This window comes from Beta vulgaris, chromosome 9, assembly GCF_026745355.1.
Source record: "Beta vulgaris subsp. vulgaris cultivar EL10 chromosome 9, EL10.2, whole genome shotgun sequence".
NCBI classification, from domain to species: domain Eukaryota; kingdom Viridiplantae; phylum Streptophyta; class Magnoliopsida; order Caryophyllales; family Amaranthaceae; genus Beta; species Beta vulgaris.
Window position 1 is genome coordinate 23,594,314 of NC_079210.1, and position 23,652 is coordinate 23,617,965.

Sequence of the window (23,652 nt, forward strand, 5' to 3'; positions counted from 1 at the left end):
CCATGCTCAGGTGCGGGAGCACCATACCTCAGGTGCGGGCGCACCTGAGTCTTCTGTCTTTTTGTAAAAGTGCTCCATAGATGGTGCGGGCGCACAATGAACAGGTGCGGGCGCACAATGAACAGGTGCGGGCGCACCAGATATAGGTGCGGGCGCACCACATGTCAGGTGCGGGCGCACCTATGTCTTCTGCCTCAGTCTCAATTCCTCGTCAAAATGTGCGGGCGCATGTAGTTGGTGCGGGCGCACCAGACGCAGGTGCGGGCGCACCAGACGCAGGTGCGGGCGCACCAATGTCGTCTGTTTTGTGCTCCAAAAATGGTCGATGGTGCGGGCGCACCAGTAGCGTGTGCGGGCGCACCTTGGTGTGCGGGCGCACCTTGGTGTGCGGGGAATACCAAGCGCACCTCAGGCTAACTCTCAGCCTCTAGCTCGTTCCCTTGTGCCATGTCTTGCATTTCTTGGCCCCGAAAAGGGTCATACCTGCAATAGAAACACGAGCAAACATGGTAAAGCATATGTGCTAGAAATTCGATCAAAATAGATCGAAAATCTAGCAAAATGTCACTATGATCAAGTATGATCAAGTGAATGAAATAAAAGGGAAAAGTGAGGAGAAAGAGGGAAGAAAAGGGGAAAAAGGGAACCAAAACAAGCCAAAAGGAAGCCATAAAGTGCGTTAAGAACGCACTTATCACCGAACAAGTGGTATGGAGTATCAAATATGGGCTTGCTTTTGTCACAGTTCCATTAGCAAGAGAGGCACAACAACAACAAACCATAGAGAGTAATACCGAGTCATCGAGTCGAAAAGGAAGGCATAGGCGAAAACAGGAACCTAAAACTCAAATGTTGTTGTTCTCACAGGTGGGGCCCTTCTCCTTGAAGAACAAATGTTGTTGTTCCTCCGCATCATCCACCTTCAAAATCAAAACCCTCTTTCACATGGACCCCACAACTAGCCGTTGCAGTCGAAGCAGAAGTTGTTGTCGTCCCTTTCCCTTCCATCTCATCACTTCCAGAGCAAGATCTTCCTCTCTCTCTCCTCCCAGAAATGGGCCAGTTGATGGGACCCTCACTTTGCAAGAATGGCAGGGGTGGGGTACAACTTCTCCTGTCCCTGCTACAATTAGTGACGCTATTGCTTATTTGAAGAATTTGGAGACTGAAACTGATGTTCAGATGAATTTCGGGGGCAATGGTGGTAGACTCACGGTTAATTCATTCATTCTCACTCCTCATTTTTTTTCAGTTCTGAGTTCTTTTTTTTTTTTTTTTTTTTTTTTTTGTGTGTGTGTGTGTGTGTGTGTGTGTGTGTATGTGATTGCTTGTTTTGTTGGACTGTAAAAACACGGTGTTATCTTAAGTATTTGAACTAGATGGGTCACTTAATAAGTAGTGTAACCAAAGGTAAACATGTCAATGTACTTCTTTTTTTTTGGTGAACTGTTTGGTAAATAACATTTTCTTGTAATATTGCTTTCTCTGTCTTCTGAGACGATTCCTAATCCAGTACCTTGTGTCATGCACTTTGCTCTTTCATTGTCAGAAATCAGAATTATTATTATGCTCTCTAATAATAGTTGATGTTTCCATTATAAAATCCAATTATGGTGAAGTTGTAATGTTATTACTTGTTCCACATTTGATCTCGAGGTTAGTCTGTTGTTGATTATGTAATATAAGTTTCAGGGTGAATTTAGAATCGAGGAGGACAAGAAACATAGAGCAGCCTATCGGGCACTCAGTGATTCAGAAATGAAGCTTCAATTTTTTTCGGCCCGACAAATAGCTTGTCGTTTGCTTGGAAGTCGAGGATACCTCTGTCAAAGGGTACTTAATTTCACTTCTTATCATAATTTTCTGTGGCTTTTGCATGCTGGTTTAGCAGTGAGTTATTAGATGTGATGCACCAATTAAGGAGTCCTAATTTACTCACTTACAAGCAGAGGAGCACTAGAGGGGTAAATCCGTAAATCTGTGAGCTGGGGGGCAAAAGGAATATCACGTGGCTTAGGTGGCAGAAGTTTGTTATGGCTGAGTGTGTGTACAGGAGGAAACTTTAGAATAATAGGGGAGTGGAGGTAGAATGTCAGTTAGCTAATCATTGTATGGAAATTGAGATTGGGAGAGTGGGAGCCTCTCAAAAGCTCACCAACTTCTAGTGACTTGTTTATCAATTTTCATCATCACCTTTCTCTCATCTTTCTTCTCTTAATTTTTTGTTTTCCATATTTCCATTGTTGCTTGTTGGTTGTTTTGGTGTATGTTGTTGGTGTGTTGACTGTAACGCAGGTGGTGGTGAACGGAGTTCATCACAATTGGTATCAAAGCGGTCGCGCCAAGAAGTGGGAATGACACCACCAACTTCAACCCAGAGGTTGGATCTCTTAGAAACGCAGATGGCTACTCTACAGAACTCCATGTTGATTCCTCTATGGGAGCAGCTATGGAAGCTGCTAAACTGACCATTGCCGAACAAATTTCTCAAAGAATGGAGGAGGCGATGCGGAAGAGCACGGAGGATCTGGAGGTGGCCAACCTTAGACTGGAAGGGCGGATCGACCGAACTCAGGGATTCTCGAAGGGATGCTAATGGTGGCTCGGGCGGATCAAACTAAATTTCAATCCGAGGTGACGTCGGCTCTCGAGCAACTTCGAACTGAACCGGCCAGAAAAGGGGACCTCCGCGAAGGTGGATCGACCGAACTCAGGAGATTCTCGAAGGGATGCTAATGGTGGCTCGGGCGGATCAAACTAAATTTCAATCCGAGGTGACGTCGGCTCTCGAGCAACTTCGAACTGAACCGGCCAGGAAAGGGGACCTCCGCGAAGGTGGTGGTCATGATATTCAGACTGGAGGAGAACTCGGCTTAGGGAACACGGCAGAAGAATTGGAGGGAGAGTTGAATCGTAGAGGGGAGAATGACGTGTTTGATGGTGGCCGAATCGGCGGAGGTCGAGGAGGGTCTTGAGGCAGAGGAGGAGGAACTGGGTCAAGTGGACATTACTGCAAGCTTGATATGCCAGTGTTTCGATGGTTCAGATCCGGATGGATGGGTCTTGCGAGGAGAGAGGTTTTTTGCTTTTTATGACCGAGAAAATGGAGGCGGCGGTGGTTGCCATGGAGGGGGACGCCTTGTGGTGGTATCAATGGGAGAAAAAATGCTGGCCTTTTCGTTCATGGGAAAACTTGAAAAGCTTCGTGTTGACCCAATTCCGGCCACTTAACGCCGGTTCGCTGCATGAGCAGTGGCTCGCCACCACTCAAAGCACCACCGCGTGGGATTATGGGAGGAAATTCATCAAGATGGCAGCAGCGTTGGATGGAGTACCATAAGAAATCCTTATGGGCAAGTTTATTCATGGGCTTAATGCTGACTTACAAACTGAGATCCGGGTTCTTAACCCATATAATATGGATCAGGCCATGGAATTGGCGATGAAACCGGAGGAAAGGAACAGGGTCAATGGAACCAAGCGGGCAGGGCTTTGTTCAGGTTCGTTTTCTATTTACAATAGAGGGCCGATGTCAGACTCTTCTTTCTTATTATGGGTCAAAAGAGGGGGGTCTATTGTTAATTCCAAAAGTTGGGCCACAAATTCCAACGCCTCACAACCTTCGGTTAATAATGTGAAGCCTATTTCTCCCTCTAATCGTGAGCTTGGTGAGATGAGACGATTAACTGAGAAGGAGTTCTAGAAAAAAAGGGCGAAGGGTTTGTGTTTTAAGTGTGATGAAAAATGGGGGGTGGGCCATAGGTGCCACAGGAAAGAGTTAGAGCGTGTTATTGATGGAAGATTTAGATGATGAAGCTCTGGAAGGACCTGGAATTAGGGGTGTAAGTGGATTGGACAGAATTGGACTTTGCCAAATCCAAATCCAGTCCAAAGTTTTTTGGACTCGAGAAATTGAGTCCAAGTCCGATCCAAATATTTTTGGAGTCCAGTCCAATCCAGTCCGATGATTTTTTCTTGCGTTCGAATCCGGTTCACTCTGGTTATTATATCTTTTTTCCCGATTTAGATTCAATGATTCACAACGTTTTTTGAGATGCTTGAGCATTTGACATCTGATTCAATTTCAATATCCACAAATTAGATTGAAAGCTTAAATTAAAGTAAAATACTATGAATAAAAAGTTGAATTCGATGCTTACCTTGATCTAAGTTGAGAGGAAGGAGAGAGACTGAGAATTAATGTGAGGGAGAAATAGAGAATGCGAGAGTCGAGACAACGAGGTAGAAAGAAAATGAAGAGTAAGAGGAATTGTGTAGTAAGGACTGAGGAGTGAAGTGAGATAGAATTAGTCGGCTACTAGCCTACTACTGCAGTATTATTGGTATAATTTACTTATCTAACAATTGGAGCTAAGTGCAATAGTCTGGCGCCAAGTAAAATTGTCTGGCGCCAGTTGAAATATTTAGAGAGGGAAGGTTGAAAACTCCAAAATTTTAAAAATATTATCAATTTTTTTAATATATACATATATATATGTATTAAATATATATTATATATAAATATATTTTTGGACTAGACTGGACTTATTGGACTCCAAAGGGATGAGTCCAAATCCAGTCCAAAAATATTTGGACTAGAAAATTTGAGTCCGAGTCCAATCCGAAAAATTTTCAGTCCAGTCCAGTCAGACAAGTTTGGACTGGACTGGATTGGACTCTGGACTTTTCGTAGTCCGCTTACACCCTTAGCTGGAAGTGAAGTGCCACCTTCACCCACCGAGGAGATACCACCAGAGGTTTCATTGAACTCGATCATCGGGATTTCAAACCCCAAGAACATGAAATCAAATTGGGCGCAATGATGGGTAAAAGGTCATGGTTAACCCCGGTGCCACGCACAATTTTCTCTCTCTTACTACTATTGAGAAGCTTTCGAGTCATCTTAATCTGGAGTTTCTTTGGCTGTCCGTGGTGCGGGAGTATGTAAGGAGATTGAGTTGCAATTAGATGGAGGATTGGCGGTGGAAGACGACTTTCTTCCCTTTTGTTTTTGGAATTTGGATGTGATTTTGGGTGTTCAATGGTCGGAAATATTGGGAACCATAGTGAGCAATCGAAGACACATAAAATGAGTTTTGAGGTGGGTGGCACTCAATACACATTGAAGGGAGATCCTTCCTTAGCTCGTTCCAAAGTATCCTTCAAAGCATGTTGAGAGCATGTTGAGGACGTTGCGCAAAGAGGGTGGAGGACTATGGTTGGAGTTCAACCAAGTGGAGGTTGAAGATAAGGCTAGTGGGGAGACCAGCAAGTTTGAGCAGGAGGTTATGGGGTCTTTGCAGGGTATCCGAAGCACCAGTGGGGCCCCCTCCTAAGAGGGGCCCGGGCCATGAACACGCCATAGTGTTGAAGGAGGGTTGCAATCCAGTGGGGTTGGACCCTATCGATTGAGAGATTGATCAAAGAAATGCTAGCTATCGGTATTATACAACCCTCTACTAGTCCATTCTCGATCCTGGTAATTTAGGTGAAAAAGAAGGACGGGTTGTGGCTTTTTTGTGTGGATTATCGTGCATTGAATAAGGAAATGGTGCCGGATAAGTATCCCATTCCGGTCATCGACGAGTTGTTGGATGAATTACATGGGGTGACAGCTTTTTCCAAGCTCGACTAGAGGGCAGGGTGCCACCAAATCTTGGTGAGGCCAGAAAACACGCACAAGACAACTTTTCGCACTCATGAGGGACACTATAAATTCTTCGTCATGCCGTTTGGGCTTGCAAATGCTCCGGCAACATTCCAGTCCTTGATAAACGAGGTATTTCGTCCTTATTTACGACGTTTTGTGTTGGTTTTTTCAATGATATTCTTATCTGTAGTCGTAGTAAGGAAGAACATGTGCAACATTTTGAAATGGTTATGGGAATTCTGGAGATCTGTTTGTGAACAAGAAGGAATGCCAGTTTGGAAAGGGTGAGGTAGCATATTTGGGACACGTGATACCCAAAGATGGTGAAAATATTCGGGCGATACTTGAATGGAAAATTCCCAAAAATCTCAGGGAATTAAGACGGTTTTTAGGCCTCACCGGATATTACCGAAAATTTGTAGCAAATTATGCTCACATAGCAAGGCCCATGACACAGCAACTCAAGAAAGACAAATGGACACTGCCACTGATTACTTCAACCATTGCCACTTCCTTCATTAGTGTGGGAAGATCTTTCGATGGATTTCATTGATGGGTTACCGGCGTCTAAAGGGGTGGATACAATTTTGGTGGTAGTGGACCGATTGTCCATGTATGCACATATCCTCACTCTCCATCATCCGCTCACAACACTCAATGTAGCGGAGTTGTTTCTCAAAGAGATTGTGCGTTTGCATGGTTTTCTCGCCTCTCTAGTCTCGGATAAACATTGTAACTTCTTACGTATACTTTTTGGAAGGAGCTTTTTCGCCTTCATGGCACAACTCTGAAGAAGAGTACCACTTATCATCCACAAACGGATGGACAAACGGAGATAGTCAATCGAGGCCTCGAAACTTACCTTCGTAGTTTTGTGTGTGTGTGTGTGGGTGTGGGGGGGGGGGGGGGGGGTTGACCTTAAAGGTTGGGCCAAGTGCATTCCATGGGCTGAATTTTCTTACAACACTTCACCTCACTCATGTACCAAGATGACTCCCTTTGAATCGTGTATGGGCGTGATCTACCTCATGTGCAGAGAGCTCCTAAGGGTCAGACCCAGGTAGGCAATTTGGAGGCTCTGAGGTAGGCAGTTTGGAGGCTTTGCTGCAGGACAGAGATGCCATCCCTGACGACCTTCATGTCAACCTCATGCGTTCCCCAACAACGTATGAAACATTTTGCAGATGCTGGCAGGACTGATGTTGAATTTAATGTGGGGGATTCTGTTTTCCTGAAGCTACAACCTTACTGGCAGAAATCACTAGCCAAGCGCCCTTTTGAGAAGTTGGCACCGTGTTTTTGTGGCCCTTTTACAGTGCTTCAGCAAGTTGGGGCTGCTGCTTACAGGTTACAATTGCTGCCTTCGAGCAAAATCCATCCTGTTTTCCATGTTTGACAGCTGAAAAAAATGGTGGGTAATGATCCAGTGCTCCCTACTATCCCTCATATTGATGCTGGAGCTTGTGGTGGAACTGGAGGAATTGTTGGATGTCAGGTAAATTCGCCAAGGCACTCACTTGCACACTGAGGTTTTGATCAAGTTGAAGGGGCTACCATCCTTTGAGGCAACGTGGGAAGACATGCATCCACTTCACCTTCGTTTTCCTTCCTTCCACCTTGAGGACAAGGTAAATCTTTGGGGGGAAGGTATTGTGATGCACCAGTTAAGGAGTCCTAATTTACTCACTTACAAGAGGAGGAGCACTGGAGGGGCAAATCCGTAAATCTGTGAGCTGGGGGGACAAAAAGGAATATCACGTGGCTTAGGTGGCAGAAGTTTGTTATGGCTGAGTGTGTGTACAGGAGGAAACTTTAGAATAAAAGGGGAGTGGAGGTAGAATGTAAGTTAGCTAATCATTGTATGAAAATTGGGATTGGGAGAGTGGGAGCCTCTCGAAAGCTCACCAACTTTGTTGTGACTTGTTTATCAATTTTCATCATCACCTTCCTCTCATCTTTCTTCTCTTATTTTCTGTTTTCCATATTTCCATTGTTGCTTGTTGCTTGTTCTGGTGTACTTTTGTTGGTGTGTTGACTGTAACGCAGGTGGTGGTGAACGGAGTTCATCACATTAGATTACATTCTTTATGTGCCTTTGGCTCCCTTTTCTTGTACAAGTTTGCATGCAGTGACACTATTACAGTATTACTAGAGAGTATGATATAACTGGTATAGGTTAATCATTTTTGGCATTACCAATCATTTTACCTAGTTATTAATGGCTATCTCTGTTTTCAGTGTTGGCTTCCTCTTGAAGATTGTATGTGCTTGAAAGTCAAACCTTGCCCGCTTTGGCGTGGTATACGGTTTTGGTTGTACATGCATCCTAAGGTATACGCTCATGTTGCTTTAATAAACACTCTTGGGAACTTCACAACTGCTGATAGCATTCTCTCTATGACTAATGGTCTCTTTTCATTTATATTATAGGATTTTCTGCGACAAAACAACACAGGAAAGTTGTTATGGCAAGTGTTTGGTGTGCAGGCTGCAACATTATGCCTCTTTGGTATTGTTGAACAGGAAGACATTATGTGGAATGAATTAGAGAAAGCAGGTTTGTTTTGTGCATTTTATTTAAATCTACTAGCTTGTTTGATGGTTTTTTCATAGGTAAATTGTTCATAATGAATCTTAGTGATTACCTTTTGATCTAGGCAAAGATGTGTGCTTTGGTGCTTACACTAGATCAAGTGTCTAGATTTTATAGTGAGCGAATGCAAGGGTAAGGGGAATGAGCAGCCAAGATGAGGGCATGAGAGTCTTTTATTTTGTAGCCCTGACATTCTGTTATCAGTTTGTTATTTTATTCTGTCAGTAGGTTCGTCAAATCCACTATGTGTCAGCTGGATAGTAGTGAGTGGTAGAGCTTCGTCATAAATAAGGAGCTGAGGTCAGTAGGAGAGGTATTGAGAATATAGAAGAGAAAAGTGACCCCCCCCCCCCCCCCTTGGGAGAGATCTCACCTCTCGAATGTGAGAATTGTATTAGATTTCCCTGATCTATATACAATCTATCTTATTGCGTCCTAATTCTGTCTGTTATTTCTCTTTTCCTAACTTTTCTAGGTTAGTTCATTCCAGTGAACCATGTTGTTGCTCTTGAATTGCTTCCTGTGTGCTATGCCGCTTCTCTCTGCACTTGAATTTGGTACCAAGGAATTCATATTTATGTGGAACCAACTATTTTCTTCTTCCTTATTTTGCGTGGTTTTTTTTTTTTCTTATAGCACTGTTAACTATTACAGGCTATGTTGAAACTTGAAGGTAGACCATTTGCCTTTGTCTAACTTTTAAATATTCACCTTTTTGGTTAGCTTAGTTTTTTTTTTTTTTTTTTTTTTTTTTTTTTTTTTTTTTTTTTTTTTAATCTGTTGATTGGTCCCTGCATAAAGAGAACTTTTTTGTTCTGTCCATCATATGATTTAGCTGAAATTAGTTAGGAACTTGATGTGAAATTGAAGGCTATACTTAGTTCTTGATTAGAAAGATTAGTTTTTTTTATGTTTTCTTTAATGAATCTTGAATTTTAATTCAAGAAGTATGTTCGAAAAACCTATGCCTCACGCACAAGAATTTCAATGATATGAAATTATCAACTCCTAACCAAGGGTGATAATAACTAGGGTTTGCATTCACTGCTTAAACTTGGATTCACTCCTAAAACGTTAATTCCACAAGGAATAGGTTAAACTCAAAAACTTCTCTACTTTATTCAAATGGCCGAAAATCCCTTTTATAATACAAGATTTTCCTAAACCTACTAGAACTAGGAAAGCTTAAAGATAAAAGATATCTTCCTAATAAAGATAACTTAAGCACACGCCTAAACCTAAGATAATTACTACTTAATCACACGCCTAATGCAAAATAAAGACTAAGTATTAAGACTCAATGATAAGGAATTAGACTCCTACTCATAATAGGATTCCTTTATCATTTAAACATTTACTTAAATAAAACCCTAAATTACATAGAATTCTAACAGAACTAGAATACTACATAATATTATTATCTATCATATCAGAACTCAACCTGTGACGATCCATAGTATCCGTTCTTGAAAATTTCGGTTAGGCTTCCTGTACTTTAAAAGAGAAAAGACCTAATTGTGTAGAAGCTAACCCATTGTCGAAAGAAAAAATATTGTGTAGAAGATCTGCTACAAACTTATGAAACTATTAGAAATTAGAAGTTATGACTTGCGATCAACTCGTTTTGAACTTAAACTAGTTATTAGGCCCGGGGTACGCTCCGGGTAAGGAAAATTTTCATTTATTAATATTATAATTTAAGATGATAACAATAAATATTATTTGGTCTTGTGGTTAAGACTTTAGTGTATGTTCTTGAGGTTCCGGGATCAAACCTTACACTATGCAATTTCTAATTTTTTTTATTGTTGTGGATTACATGGAGTAAAACTCCCTCAGGAAGAGCGCCACGTGGCACCGTTTCTGGCTTAGGCACGCCTTTTAATATATTAGTATAGATTATGTACTTCATTTGAGGATTTGTACATAGATCAAGGATTTGTTACTATTTGCATTGGTATTAAAAAATGTTTATAAATATTTTGTTGATACTTTAATTGACAAGTAATAAATGATAATGCATTGGTATATTGAAGTGACAGATATTATAGAACAAGTAGAGTATCCTTCATCCTTGCTAAGGGTGTTGGACTGTATAGGACTTTGGCAAAGTCCAAGCCCAAATTTTTTTGGACTTGACAAACCGGGTCTAAGTTCGATCCAAACTTTATCTTTAGTCTAGACGAGTTCGAACACATAAACTTTTTTCTTAAGTCTGAATCTAGTACAGTTCGAATATTGTAGTAACTATTTTTTCCCAATTTATTAGGTTCACAATGTTTTTCATGATTGAAATTTAAAAAATGGAACTGATTACAACCATTATTTAAAGTAAGTTACATCCATCTTTAAAGTGTATAACAAGATGCAAATTGTAAAGTACAAGACCCAACTTAAATTAATAATGAAAAAACCTTATTTAAATCTTAAGTTCTTAACAACCACCAAGATAACAACAACCTCAATATACAAGAAATTGGGAAAAGGAAATTTATATAATGACATGAGTTATGAAAGAGAATGCAAGTGCTGAGGAGAACGGAGGAGTGACTAGTGAGGAAGATGGCCTAAGTCGACTACTAGGGACTGGGTTAGAGATTTATCATTTATGATATTATTTAACAAAAGGCCAAAAGGGTAAGGTAAGTTTGGACTTTTCACATTGAAGGTATTGAGGCGCCAACTAACAAAATTTACGGCGGCAATTGTTCAAAAGTCCAAAACTTTAAAAATAAGACCAAAGAAAATTTTATATATCATATGATATAATATTTTTGGACTAGTTAGGACTTTTTGGACTCGATGAGTCCAATTCCAGCTCGAAGATATTTGGACACGAAAATTTGAGTCTTTGTTCATTCCATAATTTTTTCAGTCCGACATGTTTAGACTGGATTAGACTATGGACTTTTCACAATCCACTTACACCCATAATATTCCTTCCTCTGCGTTTTAAGTATTAATGTTGGTGTATGAGTATAGGTCTAGGTTTTTTAGGTTTTACCTTTGTTGGGATATTGAAGACATATGGTAAGTGAGATTCATATATTGATGATAAGTTTTCATCTTTACTATGTATTATCATTTCATCAATTGCAATGCTCGATTATTTTTTGCATATGCATTTTATCTTCGTCCAAGCAAAAGTTTAGAAATGATTTATGAAATATTGATTGGTAAAGGAGTGTCTCCTAGAAAAGTAATTTATGTACTCTTGGTTCCCTCTATATTGGTCACTATGGCTATGCAATTTGATTAGGTAACATGATGGCTACATCTAGACAAAGGTATTTGTAGTATTAAGGTGTTGGTGTATTAAAAGGTCGAATGCCGTTTAAATTTGTGTGAACTAAGGGTTGTAATCGAGTTAAGCAGCTTGCGAGCAACTCGAATTTGACTCGGTCAATTCTTGGTCAAAACTCGTTTTGAGAGCTTAAGGAGCATGAGTTAAGCATGACTCTGACTCGATAAATTTCTTTATATATTATTTCTAGGAATTTATTTTATTTAATGTAAACTTATATCCGTATTAGCTAAATATTACAAGTAGAAATATGAAGTCCTTCCATACCTATGATGTCGAAAATATGAATCAAATAAGTCTTTTTTTTAATCCAAATTAGAATGAAAATAGGTGACTCATTAACAAAAGAAGCAACAAATTGGAAAAAAGGAAAAAACAAAGAGAGATGAAAGAGGCAGCCAAACCGTTGGAAAAGTACAAAGCAGGGGAAGTATTAGTCCCACATCGATGAATTATCATGAGATGAGAGCTAGCAAGGTCTATAAAACAGTGCTCTTACCCAAGCAATTTATTCAAGTCCTTGAGGTCGAGTTGAGGTGTTCGAGCAAACTGGACTTGAGGTCAAGTTGAGCTACAACAAATCTTAACGAGTACGAGGAGAGCAGGGGTTTGACGAGATTAACGAGCACAAGTCGAGCAGGGTTGAAAGGTTTTCGAGTCGAGTCACAGGCCGTTGCTCGCGATCGACTCGCTCGATTAGCACCCCTAGTGTGAACCTAGCTACATTCAAAGCGAAAGGTCTCCAGTAGTTTACATAGGCAATTTCTCTGTATTCTTTAAATGGTAGTCCATGGATTTCATATTACGTCCTTTGCTTGTCACGAGGCCACTCTAAATTTTTCAATCTTGACCTTTTCTTTCACATATCCAGGAAAAAACAAGGTATGGTGTCTATATCCTAATAAGTCTGGAGTTCCTAAGTCTGCAAAGGACTATTTTCTAAGTGATATGCCAAGTGATGAAGATTGTGCTTTGAGCAAGGTATTTTTTTATATCATTACGCATGCTTTTATATTTTATAAACTGAAAAGTTTTACTAAGATAACGGAAGAGTAGTAGAAGAAAATAACAGAGGAATAGAGAAGAAGAGAGATATTTACTAACGTGCTAAGAAAGCTTATAACTCTCCAGACATTCTAGTGTCTGGTGTCAGTGTCACTCCCAAGAGAACAAACTCACACAATACTTGTCTGAATACACCTTCTCTACTCTCCTTCCCTTATTATATACAATCCCATTGCACTTTCTGACTTAATAACAATTTGTCCACCTCATCATACTTTTATACAGAATGTACTCTTCATTCCCCGTATTGCCGTGCCTTTTGCCGCACCTTGCTTAATTGAAATGTATTGGAGGCCTTGGCTACAGATGATTGATTGCTGTTTTGGTACTTAAAACAATTTCTATGTTGGGTAGTGGAGAGTGAAGAAAGGAGGGAGGAGCAGACATAGGGAAGCGGAACTGAGGGATCCAACTCAGAATCTGAAGCAAAGCTGTATGATTCACTAGTGTAAGTCCACAGATATTGCTGCAGATAGTGTCAAGTTGGAGTTTTTTCACTAAGGATTGGCATGGTTGATTTGGGGTTGAGTGTCAGTTAGCAGCAGTGCAAGGGATTGAATTGCTGTAAAACCAAACTTGATGTTAGAAGGTAGTAAGACTAAGAGGAGGTTATTCAAACAAAGGGATTGAATTGCTGTAAAACCAAACTTGATGTTAGAAGGTAGTAAGACTAAGAAGAGGTTATTCAAACAAAGGAGGAAGAATTAGAGGTAGCGAAGGAGATGGAGAGGATAATAGGAGCAAACAGTATTGGTTCTGTAACTTGTGGGAAGGGATTGATTCTCGTGGGGTCCAGCAGTTAAGGGAAGGGGCAGTGGGCAGTGGGCGGTGGAGGGGTGGTGGCTTGGGCCTCAATTCCTGAGATAGGGCCGGCCCAGCCACAATCCTTTTACTTTGTTAAAAAAAATAGTCAAATCTACTGATTCATTGGCCAACCAGGTGCTTTTCCCTCATTTAACCTCATATGCTTTACTGTAAAACTGGTAGCCATCTTCTTTTGCTTTCTAAAGTGTCCAGCTCTGTAAAAGAGGTCTAGAATCCAATGGGTTCTTCACTGTCAATATTGAAGTGTTTGGGGTTTGTGCTTACTTTATGAGAAATAATTGGAGGAGGTTTATGTTTAGGTCTATGTCCTTGGCTGTCATGTTGGTTTTAGTGGTGGAAATCATTGACGGTTTGAGGCATAGATCAAGGGTCATTCAGCTTTCTCGGACATGGTGTCTTATTAGCCTCCCTTTCGTGCTATTCCAGCTTCCAAAAACATTTAGTGCAGGGATGCTTTTTACTGATATTTAACCTGGTTGGCACATCGTTTTCTTTCACTAGTTTTTTCAAGGAATCCAAGTCGTCTCCTGCTTTAGTTTGCTTTAATTCTTCTTTAAAGAAATATATCTTAAATCCCCTTCTACAAAGAAACTAAGAAGAAAGAAATATTGAATCTAGGGTTATTGCCTTAATGAGCTTTGAACCTTCATTTGTGCTTCTTCTCCTCCATATTGTTGGTCAACATAATTATACCCTCGAGTTCTTATGGAATAAGGAGGTATTTCTGATTATATGTATTCGAAGTATAAGTTCCTGCCGTAGTGTAAAAACACTGGCTTGTCATGCTTCAATAAAATACTGTGCTGGAACTTCATAGTCTGCATTTTATGAAAATTGAGCAAGTTTATATGGTTTTACGCTCTTGTAAGAACTGAGTAATGTTTCATACAAGTCAAACCTCTGCATAACCACACATTCTTTTAACCAAAATATATAGGAGAGGGAGAGAACCTACATGTCTTTATTTATTTTTTGTTAAAAAGAATAAAAGTAAACTGGAAGTCTGGAACACTAATTTTTACTTTTATTCTTGCACAATAATTTCTGATTTATTCTCGTCTTTCATCTCTAAGCACAGCAAAGTGTTATTTGTTTTTGTGATTCATATTTTGATGTATCTCATGATCTACTCTTTTCAGTCCACCAGACTAAATTTATTGTCCATGTCTTTGCTGCTTCACAGACAAGTGGAGACAATGTCTTGAATTTTATTCTAATAGATGGTACATGGAACAATTCTGGAGCAATGTTCAAACGCTTAAAGGTACCTCTGCTTCACAGCTTGTCATCGTCATCATTCATTACAGGATAACCAAATTGTTGAATGTCCACTCATCCGAGAGGATAAACTTGGCCAGCTCTGCTGAGCCTTTTTGTTTTGTATAATTTCTTTTTGGCCATTGACCTTAGTTTGTTTAAAAGAAATTCTTTAGTGGTCAAGAAGGCCTCTTTCTTGGGAATTTGAAATGAATGTTCTCTATAGATACTGGTAGGGTTTGGACCCAATAGGGTTGTAGAAGACTTCGACATGGCAGATCTGATATCAACGCCCAATATTGCTCCACACCACCTTCTCTTCTTTTACCTCCACTTTAGGGGACCTTCCCTACCGCTGCATTCCCACCCTCCCTTAGTATTAAAAGGTTTGATAGGCGCACAGAGGCTCAAAGGATCTATGGATCCTAGGCACAAGGTGTGCACTTCCGGACATTATTATTTCTTTTTTAATTTTATCTAGGAAAAACTAATGGGAATAATCCCACTTTTGGCCGGTCTATTTAAAATAAACCCACCTTTTAAAATTCTGGCAATAATCCTAATTTTGGGGTATGTTGGCTCAAAATGGGTCATTACCTGTTGGTAACCTCCGAATGAAGATTTAATACCCTCATTGTGTAATTAAGAACTAATATAATACTATCTCCGTGTTTTTTATATTGCAACAATTACCCACTTTGGGTAGTTTCACATCTATTAACACAATTTCACTTTTGGACTTTAGTTGACAATATTGCCCTTACTTTATTTGACTAAAACCATTTACTCACTTTCCCTCATAAAGTTGCTTTTACTTTATTCAAAATTGATTTCTCTTTTACTCTAGTTAATTAAAGGGGTCCTTTTATGCTAAACTACCCACTTTTTCCATTTTCTTAAAAACCGTGCCCAAACTCATTGTTGTAATAGAAAAAGAACACAGGTAGTATATTTAAAAACTAAATTCTCAATTAAAAAGCCTAAACCACCACCCCTCCGCTTCCACTAGCCCCTGACACGGTCGTTGCACGTGCCAAATTAAATACCTAGCTTAGCCTAATATAGGGTAAGAAAGGGTCGAATCCACGAGGAAGCAAGGATTAATCAAGGGTTGAATGCGATTTAGCGAGCTAAGCCTATGTTTGGGGTTTTTTGAGATTAGTGAACAACTAAGAAATTAGGAACTAAGAAACTAACAAATAGACTAAATAATTCGAATTAAACTATATTAAGAGGACACTAGGGATAGGGGATTCACGAGCTAACAGATAATTAACCAAATTGTCAAGCCAAGGGGATTCATTAGGGTCGATTAGGGGACTAAGTCACTCAAATGTTTCCTAATTGCTCTCTCGAGCTAATTAGGAGGACTTAATCGACCGATTTTACCTATTCTCATGGTAAAATCAATTAATCAAGCATTTTTACAACTCATAGTGATCCAAATAAGGTCCTAGGGAGTCATTCACCTATTCTCATGGTGAAGCCAACCTAAAATCTAGCTAAAGGACTATCTAAGGTTTCATTTCTCAATCCTTCACCTTAGATTTCCACAACAAGCTCAAATGGGGATCAATCAAATAAACAAGGCAATCAAAATAGTTAGACAACACAATCTCACCCAAATCACACCCCCAAGCTTGACTTTCAAGTTCAACACATGATTAGCAAGGTCATCCCCTTCCCCTAGCTACTAATCTACTCACTAGCCATGGAAAGGAATAAATAAAAAGCTTGAAGCAACAATGGTGAAAATCATATCTAATAAGCTAATCGTCAACTAATTACTACTAATCAATACTAAACTACCCATGGAAAGGAATAAATAAAAAAAGCTTGAAGCAACAATGGTGAAGCAACAATGGTGAAAATCATATCTAATAAGCTAATCATCAACTAATTACTACTAATCAATACTAAAGCAAGGTAAAGCAAGTATAAAAGTAAATAAAGAGAAGAGATAAAAGAAATACTCAAAGATGGATGAAAATCAAATGCAAAACTCCATTGAAATAGCTTCAATAATCCACATTCAAAAGCTTAGATTTAGTTTCTCTCTCTAAGTTCTACTTCTCTCTCTAAAAACTCTCTCTAATTAGAACTAATTAATTCCGAAATTAAAAGCTTAGTATTAGGATTATTCCAAAATTGGTTTTATACCCCGTAGAAATAAGGGCCGCTCCAAGCCATTTTGCCTTTGTTTCTTCACATATGGAGCGCCCGCTTTCTTGTTTGGAGCCCCTTAGCTTTAAAACACTCCAAGAAAATATTAGATGGGGGAGGGGGGGATGCACATGCAAATGAAATGACCTATATGCAACCTAACAATATGAAAACGAACTAAAACTAAATGCTAAGTATTAGAATATGAGAAATGATGAAAAAGGGGAAGAAAAGGAAACTATACGGCCTAAAATGAATCTAAATGACCTAAACTAAATGCAAATAAGTGAACCTAAAGTCCACTTATCAGCCCCCCACCCTTTGAAATCACCATCCCCTCCTTCTCCCTGCTTCCCCTCCTCCGCCCCTCCCTTGCCACCCTCGAAACCCCCTCTCCCTCCTCATCCTCATTCTTTTCCCCAACTCTCTCTCCTTCCCCATTAGTCGTTTCTGTGTCATGTCCCTTGGCATCGTCATCACGACTGTCAAGGCGCCAACCCGTTAATTAGAAGCCCCGAACTATCGAAACAAGTCTTGTAATCCAACCCAAAACTAGCTTTTGCCACCCTTTGACTTGCTCAGAAACTCACTTAGTCCAACGTCCAACGTCCAAGTTGTCCTACGGAGGTGACCGATTACATGGGAAAATGACAATGTCGGTGGAGGTGGTGAGGGAGGGAGGAGAGATAGAAGAGGGAATGAGAGTGAGGGATATAGTGGGGAAAAACGATGGTTCATCATTAGATAGTTCAGCTGATTATTAGAGGGTTCAACCGTTCAGGTGATGAGTGGTGGGGGCAGTAAGGGTAAGGGGTGTGTGGAGGGTGTGGAAGGGTGTGTGGGGGTTGTGCAAGGGAGGCTGGGAAAGGGGGGGGGGGGTTAGGAATGTTTTAGTTTTTTAAATTGAAATAATAAATTTTTTGGGAGGGTAAAAGAAGTCAACAAGTTTTTTTTTACGTGTCAAACAAGTCACAAGTTAAAATGACTCATTTTGTGCCAACATACTCCAAAGTTGGGATCATTGCCAGAATGTCCAAAGGTAGGACTATTTTGAGTAGACCGGCCAAAGATGGGATTATTCTTATCAATTTTTCCTTTTATTTATTTACTTTTTTTATTGTTATTCTTTTTTCCGGCAGAGCCCATATATATGTTTTTCTTTTGTTTCTTCTAAAGAAGTCCTTACTTTAAAAACAAAAAGTACCCGTAAAAAACCAGAATAGGAAGGGTGGGTGGCATGTGTCGTGTATACATCTTATGAAATGTTCGTAGACTCATAGGCGGGGTGGACTGGAGTACCCTAATAGCCACTTCGACTCATGATATACTCTCTCCATCTCATCTCATTCTCACACTTTTTTTATATTTCTTACTAGTTACTACGAACTACTACCCTTCTAATGTTTTAATTAAGATCAACTACTCATGCGATAACTTGTGTAGCTAAATAGTGGCAGGTCTTTTTGAATTTTGCTAAATAATTGACTTATAAAACATGTTCCTCCCCCTTCCTTGGCCTGGTTTTGTGGGTCATACTTATTTTTGAAACTCATTAAAATTGTCCTGGGTTAATTCAACAAGTTATCTGATATGGTAGTTATTTAAATAACTTTAAAAGGTAGTTGCTTGTAGAAAGTGATAGTAAAAGGTAGTTCTCCGTATTATTTTCTAATAACTTAAAGTAGAATGTTTAACACGCTACTTTGATTTAGTCGAATACTCTTTTATCCCATGCATACCTCAACCCAATTTGAATCGTTTATTTTATATAGTTTGATCCTAAATGCAAAATATCTAGAGTTTCTACCATTTTTTTTTTTTGAGTCAGGTCGATTTCAATTATTCGAAGGTTTGATTACCTACAAAAGAACTTTTTGAATTCCCGTTCGAAAGGGATTTTGCTAGCGAAAAGGCTTTTAACGCCTCCCAATACCCTTTTTTTTCCAAATATTTTTACGAATATGCTTTTTGTAAATTGAAGTAGCTTTTATTATAGGGGGGAGGGTAATTTAGGTATTGTCTCTATTAGTAGCTTGTGGAATAAGCTAGGGAGGTTAGTAAGGGAAACTATCTATATATAGGGGCGATTAGAAAGAAAAAGATATGTTGAATATCTATAAGTTTTAAGGGGAACTCTTAAGAGTTCATTGGAGAGAGCAAGCCTCTCGATAGCTTGTACTCCCTCCGTCTCATATTACTTTTGTCATTTATCAAGGCATGTAGTTTTAGATGATAAATTGTTGTTTGGTTATCCATTGCTATTTTATTGAAAAGTAGATGTGATACGAGTTAGTAGTTAGTAAAAGTAGTATTATTTTATTTTAAAGAGAGAGAATGTGGGTCATGATTAGAGTTGGTAGGTAATAAGAGTAGTATTATTTTATATGGAGGAGAGAGAATGTGGGCCAATAATTAAAAGGTAGAATGATAAAATAATAGCGAGTCATATCCCAAAATAGAAGTGTAAAGAGTATTTTGGAACTGATAAAAAAGGGAAAGTGTAAAGAGTATTATGGGAAGAGGGAGTATTAACCCTTTTATTTTCTGCAATTTTCCAATGATCATAGAGTCCATTTCATTTCCTAATCATCTCACTTAATCGGCTATATCTAAGTCAGGTCGTTACATGGGTATGCTTTGCAAGGGTAAAGAAAGGAGTGGAACAAAAAAACATGCCAAAAAGGAAGGGTATAAGAAAAAACCCGAAGGGAGTATATCTGAGAGCTACAGAATAGTGTCTCCTTCAACTTCAATGGAAATGGATTGTATTTTTTGTTTACCTTATTAGGGAAGTAATAAAGTTAGATTTCAAGTGAAGCTGATGTAATATATCGATATTGGATTAAAATTATAAGGTCGTTGCTGCATTTCATCAAGAATGCATTCACTACAAGACTACTCTTTGCTCATTTGTAGCTTTTACCATTCTGCAAATTTTTTGCTCATTTGTAGTTCTTCAAATGAGCAATGAGCAAGAAAGCCTTAGTGTACGATGCTCACGGTATACTTAGGTGTATGATAAAAATTATAGTCCGTGTACGACTTGGGAGATTTGGTCAATGAATCAGCAACTGTTACCAAAACCAGGAATGATATTTATTCGTGGCTACACTACCTGCTGCCCAAGCCTGAAAGTGTTGCTATTTGTGTTTGCAATCTAGCTTAGATTTTATATGGAATTCCTTTTTCTGCTTGTGGATTGATATTTTTATTAATTGTTCTGTAATATATGGGACACTCGTTATGTGGGCTGGTTCTGACTCTGAAATACTTGTATTTTGTGTATCTGACAGTCATTTACTGCTGCAATAGATTATTATTTCTTTCAGTGGTTTCTGTTCCTAGGGTTTCCAATTTGCCTATACTCTATGGCTCTTTACTAATGTTTGGAACTATCTCTAAGAACTATGATTGTCCAGGATCGAGCAAAACTAGTGTGGGGGGAGGATAACATTGCTTGCATTTCGGTTGCAACAGGTGCTTCAGCAATGCACAAACTTAGGTGAGCTGGGAATAATTAGTTTTATCTTTTTTCCCCTCTTTGTTGCCTTCTGATTCTTTTCCAATTTCATTATTTTATTTCTTTCCTTTATCTCACTACCTTAAGAGTAGCTAGTTTTGTTTCCTTTTTTTTCTTTTTGCGTACTGTTCATTTTGCTTTTAGTGCAGGCCTCAACCATCATGGGATCGCACCTGCACAGCAGCAGCGGCTGCTGGCCTTCTTTCTGAATTGCAACTTGTTCCTCAATTTTGTTCATATTGTCTGGATAAACAGGCTGAAGCTATAGAAGATGCGTTGGATGCCTTGCTAGAGGGTCTTACTGTTCGGCGTCTTCGTATGGGCAGGTCTATTGCACGTAAAGTTAAAAAGAACAGCTACGTCTGTTAGAAGTGTCCATGCTGTTTACAGCATTCCCCAGAACATTGGACATAATTTCGTTTGTCAGGTATCAACATATTAGAAGTTCCCGGACTTGTGTTCACCCTTAAATGATGGCTAACCTAAACAATTTGGTGCTTCCCTATGGAAGGGGAGTACAACAATCCAGTTCTAGTCATATTCTTGTATTATCATCAGTCCCACTATAAAAAATTCTCATCTTTTTTGGGACATTTTGCACTGATGCTGAATTGCTGATGAGACATGATAAAGTGAGGAAGTGCTGCATTTGACAACAAATTTTTCTGGTTACTCTTAAATACTTGGCCTTTGGTATTGGTCTATCATGTTTGGAACAATTAATAGCTTCCCAGCTACTGGTGCCTGATTGGTTTTTCTCTTACTCTTCATTCTATGACCAAATTTTCATTTGTCCGTTAATCTATGTAACTGGCAATTGTCTTGTATCATGGTAGCTCGTGTAGTTGGGAGCTGATTTGATTTGCCAACAAAATGCATACATACATGTTGGGTTTTTAGCTCCTCCTATCACTACTATTACTCTAAGCAGACTCGTTCATGTAGATATGAACCACAGGATGCTCGAGATTTTGATTCATATTAATCATATGCTAAGTCTCCACATCACGTACTGTACAATATGCACCATTTGACTTCCCTTTCTTAAATGTGGTGCAGGTCTGGAAATCCATCCACCATCCTTTTCAAGCACACAAGTGGTGATATCAAGATTTCGTGAAGCATTTCTCATCTGATTGGGTTTTGATTTCGATCTCACAGTGAACATAATGACATGCTCCACATTTTGTTGGTGAACTTCCATCTCTAACTCAGCTTATTTTCCTCCTGTTGAGGTTGCATCTATTCTAATTTCTAACACATTGAGACCTGCTGAGTGCCGTTAGAGATCCCAATATCCCGTGCACAAGGCTGAAACTTCAGTAAATACTTGCAGGCGCAACTAAACTTGTTGGAGTGCATGATGCAGAAAACGCCATCTTCAAGGAGCTTATTTGAAGGTACAAAATTTATGGTAGACCCTTTTGCTATGTACCGATATACCCACCTGAGCGGATCTGAACATTGTATACGCTCGTATCCGTCGTTGATGATTACTGTAACTTTTAGGTTGTTGAAAAGGCAGAAATTTTAGGTTTTTATTCTTATGCATAGTCTCATCTATACAAATATATTAAAAGGCGTTCCCATCAAAAGGGCCGTCTCAAACAATTTGGAGGCCTTGTGCTAATTTTAAAATTAGGCCCTAATTTATTAAAGAATTATAAATATTGTGGAAAAAAATACATATTGTATAAGTTATTATGTTAGTAATTACAAAAGAACAAAATTCACAATTTATCACTGAACCAATAAAAAAGAGAAGTCTCTTGAAAAAAGGAAAAAAAGGGAGAGAGACAGATAAGTTCATTCAAAAAATAAAAAATAAAAGTAATGCTTTTTACTTTTAACAATCAATATATTCTCTTATTCTCATCTTTCAATTAACAATGGACATAGGCAAACAAGAACTTGTTATTACAAAGGATGAGGAGCTAGCTCATGTGGTAGAGCACTCCTCTCTGAGGTCAGGGGTTCGATCCTTACCCCCAGCATAATGCTGGAGTATATTTCCTTAGCATGCTTTGCATGCATTACTAGCCAATGTGTTGGTAGTTCCTACAAGGCTAGTAGCCTAGTAGGGGTTAGCCCTTGGACTGACTTAATTTCCCAATCAAAAAAAAAAAAAAGAACTTGTTATTATAACCACGATAATTCAAATTAAACAATTCTAGTGAAATTAATAAATAAGAATTATGATTTATACATGTTACGCAAAAGCATAGGGAAAATATAAATGATTTGAAGAAAGAGTAATAAGAAAAATGATTTATACATGTTACATAAAAGCATAGGAAAAAAATTATGATTAGAAGTATATGAGATTAGTCTATTAAAAGGAAAACTACTTACATTTTTTATCTAGAAGAAGGTAATTTTGCATTATAAATGTAGCTTTTGCATGTACTAATTTCCTTGACTTTGATAAGCAAGGAATTATGAACCATACTACTGCTACTTTCTTTTCACAAAAAACCCCAAAAAAAATTGTACTAGCTTTTGCACCCACAAAACCCAAAAATCCAAAATAATTATAAACAGAAAATAAAAACAAATCCAAAAAGAAACAAACAAAAACATATCCTTAATTCTTGCACATGCTGGGGTTCGAACCCAACACACCAACGGACAAAAGCAAATATCTATGCGATACGTTACCACTAAGCCACAATAAGTACCTTCTTCTCAAACTTCTAATTCACATGTTTATAATCTCATTTAAAAAATATTAACAATGTGTAGTTATTAGGATTTGAACACAAGACCTTTGAAATGAATAGCAAGTGTTTAACCACTAATCCACTATAATTTTATTGTTTAATGTTTCAATACAAAATATAATAAAGTCTTATAATTATATGTAGTTATAAAGATATAAACGAACTTTTTAATCTCTAATATTTTTATCAATTAGTAATATATTCTTTTATCCTAGTTCCATTGAAATTGTTATTTTTATCCCCAACTCCTTAGAAGTTTTTCTAAACAACTCACCATATCATAATGTTCATTTTTCAATTTGGCACTAGACAAAAAATTATGAAAAGCTAATAAAATCAATTATGAAATTTATTTATAATACTAAATTTGATAATTGTAACTTACCCGGGGCATCGCTCGGGTCAAAATACTAGCTACTTAGGCTAAAATTTGGTTATCTGTATTCTACATAATTGGTTCGTAAATATCAGTCCATTGCTTATAACATCCAATTTGATTGCCAATGCCTTACCAAATTACTACTCTGTTATCTATCTTATCAACTCCAGTTACAA

General features: G+C 38.6%; 2 protein-coding genes across 5 annotated transcripts in view; one reads left to right on the plus strand and one right to left on the minus strand.

The window, feature by feature from the left end:
- The first annotated feature begins 724 nt into the window (after positions 1–724).
- LOC104903024 (uncharacterized) lies at positions 725–21,988 on the plus strand. 4 transcript variants are annotated; one of them, XM_057392069.1, is made up of 10 exons: positions 733–1,215; positions 1,693–1,833; positions 7,889–7,981; positions 8,081–8,207; positions 12,419–12,528; positions 14,621–14,701; positions 20,277–20,359; positions 20,527–20,804; positions 21,437–21,569; positions 21,664–21,988. In XM_057392069.1, the coding sequence occupies exons 1-8, from the start codon at positions 850–852 to the stop codon at positions 20,744–20,746; spliced, it is 1,221 nt and encodes a 406-aa protein (XP_057248052.1). In that variant the 5' UTR covers positions 733–849; the 3' UTR covers positions 20,747–20,804; positions 21,437–21,569; positions 21,664–21,988. The 4 variants fall into 4 exon arrangements, with proteins under 4 accessions (XP_057248054.1, XP_057248052.1, XP_057248053.1 ...); XM_057392070.1 differs by having other exon boundaries at positions 21,714–21,988; XM_010690990.4 differs by having other exon boundaries at positions 21,437–21,988.
- LOC130590111 (uncharacterized) overlaps positions 9,103–23,652 on the minus strand; it is an 87,905-nt gene continuing 73,355 nt past the window's right edge. The window contains exon 2 of the mRNA XM_057392068.1: positions 9,103–9,664. The gene's annotated coding sequence lies outside the window, so the exon portion shown is untranslated. The remainder of the gene's footprint in view (positions 9,665–23,652) is intronic.

Bases quoted from the DNA above. Each gene is read 5' to 3' on its own strand.
- LOC104903024 (XM_010690990.4), top strand. From the start codon at position 850: ATGTTGTTGTTCTCACAGGTGGGGCCCTTCTCCTTGAAGAACAAATGT. The intron at 1,834-7,888 runs GTACTTAATTTC...CTCTGTTTTCAG, and splicing joins GAGGATACCTCTGTCAAAGG to TGTTGGCTTCCTCTTGAAGA. The intron at 8,208-12,418 runs GTTTGTTTTGTG...TCACATATCCAG, and splicing joins GAATGAATTAGAGAAAGCAG to GAAAAAACAAGGTATGGTGT.